Here is a 6,731-nt window from a genome sequence, read left to right as displayed (position 1 = left end):
AAAGACTTGCAAGAATGGACAGCAGAGGGGAGAGGATCCCAGGCAGGCACAAACAGTGAGCAAGATCCGGGAGCCAGGAGTGAGCATGGCCAACGGGAACCTCTGGCCAAGGCCTGGCCAGGCTTCCATGGGCGCCAGCGCTGTCCCGGCCCCACCCCCACTGCAGCCTGCCCCTACCTCCCAGCAAGTTGCACACCCCTCCCACCAGCAGCTCCAGAAACTCAATGGACATCCCTGACCACAGGGGCCTGGACGCAGCGGTGATTGTCAAACCCTAGCCGTCCGGGTCTGAGGTGCAGAAGGGCACCAGTCGTGGTGTGAGGAGGCCCTGTCACCAGAAGCTGGCTTTGATTTGTCTCACGTGCGGGACTCCCACAATAAACCCGGCTCGGGAAAGGGCCTCGCAGCTCCGTGAGCACTGACAGCTGCCACGTGGGTCTGTGTGCACAGGCTCGTTTTCTCTGCCAGGCACCACTCACTTCCCATGGGAGGTGATGTCATCCCTGCGGCCACTCAGCGGTCCCCGCAGTGGGCACGGTGACGGTGGCACGGAGACTGAACGCGTGAGGATGCGTGAAGCCCGCACACCGCGCTCTTCCCCACGGGAGTGTTTTGCCTTTTGTTCTAAGCAAGGCCATGGGGCACCTGGACCATGTCCTGCAGGAAGGAGGGAAGGAAGCCGTGCCCGCGCTGCTGCGGCCCACAGCTTCCCTCTTGCATTTCCTGGGAAACGCTTGGCAGCACAGCCACTGGCTCAGCAGATGTTGACACGACCATGCCCCTGCCCGGGCCAACATCGCTCTGGGAGTGCCCACCCTCTCTGTTTCCTATAAAAGGCAGGCAGAGCGGCTGGAGGAGAAGAGGGGAGGAGAAGAGGCCGAGATAAGCCCAGGCGCCAACAACTCTCAGGTGGAAGCTCTTATCCACACGACAACAACTCTCAGGGGAAAGCTCTTATCCGCACGCAGCCTCCAGCATGGTCTCCGCAGGGCTGCTGTGCCTGCTGCTCACCGTGGCCGTGGCTGTCCTCAGCGCCCAGGTGGTCGCTCAGCCAGGTAAGCCCCCTGCCCCCTCCTTCTCTCTGTTCTCTCTCCTTTTGGGAGGTCCTAAGCCAACATGCCCCACCTCCCAGCCTATCAGAGCAGCAGGGGTCCCGGGGAGCTTCGCGTTAACATCCAGTTCTAGAAACAGAAAGCAGAGCCCAGGTGGGGACAAGAGGAGCCCCACCCCGACCCCCTCCCAGCCATGGCCACGCCAGGATGAAAGCCACGCTGCCCACTCCAAATCCAGGGCCTTTTCTCGGGCCCCAGCGGATCTCCCCAAACTCTGCAGTCTGGGGGTCATAGCCAGGATGGGTCACTCTGGCCTCAAGGTCAGCTGTGACCTGTCCCCACCATGCAGCTAGGAAAACTGACTGCAAATCTTAAGCCCACCTCAGGGCCCAGGGCGGGAGGGCAGGACCTGGGATGGGAGAGATCAGGTCTGCCTCCCTGCCCTCCTCCTGGGGGATGGGGGTGGGGGCGGGGGTGAGACCACGTCGGCCTCCCTGCTCGCCTCCCCCTGACGCTTCCTGCCACACAGTCAGGCTGAGAAAACCTCGCACCTCCTGAAGGGCTTCTCCTTGTGGCTGTGTTCCAGGTGCGATCCTTACCACGACCACCTGCTGCTTCTCAGTGACCGACAAGAAGATCCCTTTGCAGAAGCTCAGGAGCTACCGAGTCACCAGCAGCCATTGTGCCCAGAAAGCTGTCATGTGGGTAGAAAACCCTGCTCACCTCCACACCCGCCTCAGCCTGCCCTTCCCTCCCCCCCACCCCCCATCCCCCACCCCCGTCCCCAAAGCCCCTGACCCAAAGCTCTGCCCCAGAACACAGACATCAGACTAATTCAGGACCTTGTACTCAGAGGATAAGATCTAACCAGACTGTGTCATCCAGATCCTCCTGTTATTCATCACAAAAGGCCCCGAGAGAGCCAGTGAGGTGCCACAGCCGGCTCCGGGCTCCCTGACGGGTGCGGCTCACACCCTGGTGGAGGCTCTGTGGCCAGGCCAGCCTCCCCCAGGGGAGCACAAACAGCGACTGGGTCCTGAGGCCCCCTCCTGCCACCCCCTTCCCTCCTCCTGGGAGGAGGCCCACCTCTTGGGTAGAACCCCCAAGCACTCCCTCTAACTGTGCGGGCGCTTCTCTACCCCACAGCTTCAAAACCAAGCTGGCCAAGCACATCTGTGCCAACCCAAAGGAGAAGTGGGTCCAGGACCATATGAAGCGCCTGGACCAAAAGTCTCACAGCTGGAGGATGAGGGCTCCCCCGGCCACGCGGACACCACGCCAGAGTGTGGAACGTGAACATGCATTCCCCTCCAGCCCCCCCTGCACTCATAGCACCGTCATTTCCCAATCGGGAGGCAGAGCTGTTTTGTCTTAAGTAATGTTTAATATTATTTGCATTCTTGCTGGGTTGGGGTCTATTTTGTATATTGGCCACCTTTGTGTGTGTGTGTTTTATTTTTTAATTGGATTCATTGGGGTGACAACGGTTAATAAAATTATATAAGTTTCAGGTGTACAGCTCTATAAGCCAGCATCTGTATATTGTATTGTGTGTTCACCACCCCAAGTCAAGTCTCCTTCCATCTCAGGTATAACCCCTGTACCCTCTCCTACTCCCGCCCCCCGCCCGTGCTGTGATCACCATGCTGTTGACCGTGATTATGAGTTTTGTTGTTTGTTTTTGCTTGAGCTTTCTTCTTTAAAGGAAGGCCTTGAGCCCGTTGGTTCCTGTCATGGGCGCCCTTCCTCCTGTGGTAAGCAGCAGGCAGGGTCCCTCTCCTGCCTAACTGCCCGGGGCTGGTGGCCATGCCTGTGAGAACCACAGGGGTGAAGGGCCAGGGCAGCTAGGGAGGAAAGTGCCTGGTGAATGCCAGGTGTTGTTAGCTAAATATGTTACTGTGGAGAAAATGCAATCGTGGAACTGCTGACATTTTGCAGGAAATAAATTTTATTTTAAATCTCTAACAGTGGTGTTTTCTTTGAGGGTAACTTCCAACCAGTAGGGGGCTCTCTGAAGTGCAGGTGGATGTAGTGGGCTAGCCTAGGTCAGGGGGGCCCTGGCTTACCAGCCCAGACTAGTCTAGAACAATGGCCCCAGTCCCAGCATCAGCTTCTAACTGGTCTCCCTGAACCCATGCCTTCCCAATGGGAGCCGTCCTCCATCCTGGAGTCATATACATATGATGTGCACCTGACCCGTCTCCCCCCAGGGGAAAACCAGCTGACCAGTCCCAGTTAGCACTGAACTTGCCCGAGAAGATGGGACACAATCAGCCTTGGAGGATGTAACACAGTCATCACGAGATTCCTATAGAGAAGGTGCAGGATGGGAAAGAGGGGAGAGGGCCTGGAAGGACTATCCCCATAAGGTCAGAGTTTGGTTCCAGAATGGAGACGTTAGAGATTGTCAAAGGGAAGGTTGCGGTGTGGTGAGAGAGGAATCACAATGTGAAGGCGGGGAGTTTGGAGTTAGATCTGAAGGCAGGCGGGTGATGCCCCAGGCTTTGGAGCCAGGGGGAAGCGGGGGGGGGGGGGGGAGTTGTCAGGAAGAGTAGCCTGTGGCCGGGGCAGGGTGCAGTTGGCAAGGGAGCTTGTTCAACGGCCTTTCCTGCACCCCTTTCCCTGAGATTTTCACCGCGCGTCAGAGTGGAGCTGAAGGCTGCACACATCCTGAGGATGAGCTAGCATGGAAAATTCCATTCCCCTCCTGGCATATCTTGGAGGGCCCCTCTGCTCACCTCTTCCCGTGTCTCCGTTCCGTCATTCTAAGGATGTGTGTGGGTGTGTGGTTCTTTTCTGATCTGCCCACCTCCTGAGCTTGGCGATGGCCCTAACAGCAGACCGATTCTGCCTTCATTATCTGGGTGATCTCCAAGAACTCTTCCCACCTCCCTGAACCTCAGTTTTTGTGATCATGAAAAGATGTGCCCCGAGTTGGTTAACCAAGTCAATATACACCTCAACTGTCAACTACCTCCGTCAAGGTTGTGAGGACCCTGGGGTGCAGCTATGGTACCTGCTCCAGCTCACAGGCAGGAGTGCAAAGGCGCGCCTGGAGAATGCAGGGCAGAGAGCCACGGGCCAAGGGCACCCAAGACTAGAGGTTGGCAAATCTGGAGTCAGGAACTAGTCGTGACCCCCTCACTCTTCCTACTGTGCAGTCATACCGGGAGCGTGTCAGCAGTTCCTTGCCCTGGGCATGACATACAGTGTTAGGATGGAACACTTGGCTCCTGGGAGCGCCAAGACTCTAGTCACTGCAGGACACACCAGTGCAGCCTCCTGGCGCAGGCGAGGACGCGCGGAGCTCCCCCTGGCGCCCACACTCAGCTATGCACCCAGGTTTTGAAGGCCTTGCTCCCAGGGTTTAGAAACCTTAATCTGGTGGGACATCGCCACCTAGCGTCCGCTACTCGAATTCCAGTAGCGGTTTCTGTTCTCCGGAGGAGGACGTCAGGAACGGAGCAGGGAATGGCACTCACATTAGACCACCCGGTGGGAGCAGGAGGAACTGGAGTTGCTGTAACACGGATGCTCCTCAGGGAAATCGCTTTCTTCACAAATGTGAAGCAACCATAGGAAGACGGCACGTGCACTAGAAGAGAAACGCAAAAAATGGCTCGCGTCTGGTCAACCTGGATTTCTTTTCACTTTCAACAGCAACAACAACAACAAAACACAGTAGCAGATTTGGCTCTGTGGATAGAGCTTCGGCCTGCAGACCAAAGGGTCCCTGGTTCAATTCTGGTCAAGGGTGCCTATCGGTTGTGGGCTCTTCCCAGGTCAGGGTGCATGCAGGAGACAACCGATTGATGTGTTTCTCTCACATCGATATTTCTCTGTCTTTCCTTTTCTCAATGGAATTAGAGGATTAAAATAACAAACAAAAAACCCTCGCAGGACAGGCTCGGGCTTTGGAACCACCCTGGGGTAGCACTGTCCCACCACCCACCTCATTCTGTGTTTATGCAGAGTCTGGACACTGGGGTTCAGATCCTAGCTCCCCACAAACCAGTGGGTGGCCTTGAGCAAGACCACCTTGGCCTCAGCCCTCCCATCTGTAAATACACCTGTCTCTAGACTGGTTTCTAAAGGCTCTTCCACTTCTGACATCTCACCACTCCTGTGAGGTTCTGCCCCAATATTGGGGTTCAAGGGCACTGGATCTCATGCTCTGGGGGCCTGGTGAGCCTGGCCCATGAAGGACAACTGTGGTCCAAGAACCTGGGGCAGGATTAGACGCCTTTCAAGGAGCCCAGACTGATAGAGCGACAAGGGAAGAGCATCCAGGGACTGGTCAGCTCCCCCGCTGGCTCTCAGAATGCCCTGCTCCCGGCCCTCGGCTCTGTCCTGACCCCCCCCCCCCCGACCCTGCCCGTTTGTACACCCCCTCCCACACCCCGCCCTCCAAAGACTTGCATTCCAATCCTGCTCCTTCCTCCTGGTCTTACTGTGTATGAAGCCCCTTTCGTGTATTTAGCATTGGGTCGGTATTCCTTAAACAGCCTTGGGTGTTAGACATTCTCAGTCCCACGTTAATGATGGAAAAACCAGAGTTTGAGAAGTGAAGTGACTTGCCTATGGTTAGCCAACTCTTACAGCCCCGGGTCCTCACCTCTGCCCTTTATCTGTTACATTGTGGAGGCCAGACCCAGGGCCCCTCCGGACCTCAGGCCTCCAGCTTGGACTGATACCCTCCCAGCCCCCTGCATCCGTCAGTCTGCAGGGTCTGGACAAGGTAGGGCCTCCTTTTGCAGGAGCGAGTGGCTCAGCTGCCTGTGGCGACCCAGACTCCTGGTTCTCCTACGGGCCCTGTGCCCCCACCCATTCCTCCTCTTCCAGAAGAATTCTCCCTGGAGCAGGGGAGACGCAGGCAGGGAGTGGAGGGTGCCTGCCCACGTTGCTGCCCTCCCCAAGGTGAAGCTAAGGGATGCCAGCCCCACTTCTCGGCTCCAGCGTCCCCATCCTGCAGCCACGTCCCCACCCGCAGCAGGCACACCAGGGCCGGGGTGATGAGCTTCATCGCGGCTGGCTCGGGTCTCTCTGGAGAGGTCTCACGAGTCTGGTGAAGCAAGTGCTCTTATCGATGAGCCTTCCCCTGGGGCCAGGGCTTTTAGAGAGAGAGTTGGGTGCTCCCAGGTGGGGAAGTCACGGGGAGAAGAGTGGGTACTCAGGTCCAGTGGCCATGTTGACCATGCCCCTCCCCACCCCGACAAGGGATGGATGTGCAAGTGCATGGAAACGCCCCCTCGTGTGGGAGCAGATAAGGATCTTGAAAAAATGTAAGCTGCCCCTCTGAGAAGCTGAGAAGAGGGAAAGGAAGTGGCCCGCTTGTGGCTTCTCCGACCCCACTGTCCCCAGCTACAGGGCTCTGGACCAGGACTAAGATACATGTGCCTTTGATGCCCATTCTGCCAATCAGCAGCTGCATAAACTCACCCTAGTCACCTATCCAGTGCTACGTGCGAATGGTTACACATGCCTCACTGGTGTGCGATAATTAACAACGTTTGAGCCCTGCCCAGATATTTCCCATTTCAGTGATCTTCATCACCAGACACTTGGCCTCTTGCCCTGTTCCAACAGTCCATCAGTTGGACCAGGAAAACCAATGAAATGCACGCCTGACCTCCGGCTGTTTCCCAGTGACTCACACATAAACAGAAAAGGCACCCGGAG

General features: G+C 57.0%; 2 protein-coding genes across 2 annotated transcripts; one reads left to right on the top strand and one right to left on the bottom strand.

Annotated features, from left to right (window-relative positions):
• The first annotated feature begins 810 nt into the window (after positions 1-810).
• LOC132218358 (C-C motif chemokine 13-like) lies at positions 811-2,566 on the top strand. Its single transcript, XM_059669505.1, has 4 exons — positions 811-909; positions 945-1,055; positions 1,639-1,753; positions 2,199-2,566. Exons 2-4 carry the CDS (start codon positions 977-979, stop codon positions 2,425-2,427), a joined length of 423 nt encoding a protein of 140 aa, XP_059525488.1. The 5' UTR covers positions 811-909; positions 945-976; the 3' UTR covers positions 2,428-2,566.
• A 1,048-nt stretch (positions 2,567-3,614) lies between these two features.
• Positions 3,615-6,125, bottom strand: CCL1 (C-C motif chemokine ligand 1). Its single transcript, XM_059671664.1, is given in 3 exon segments — positions 3,615-4,582; positions 4,585-4,647; positions 5,991-6,125. Coding segments are annotated over 3 exon segments (195 nt in total). The 5' UTR covers positions 6,076-6,125; the 3' UTR covers positions 3,615-4,535.
• Positions 6,126-6,731: the final 606 nt, after the last annotated feature.

This window comes from Myotis daubentonii, chromosome 16, assembly GCF_963259705.1.
Source record: "Myotis daubentonii chromosome 16, mMyoDau2.1, whole genome shotgun sequence".
Classification (NCBI taxonomy): domain Eukaryota; kingdom Metazoa; phylum Chordata; class Mammalia; order Chiroptera; family Vespertilionidae; genus Myotis; species Myotis daubentonii.
This window is presented reverse-complemented; position numbering and strand designations above follow the sequence as displayed.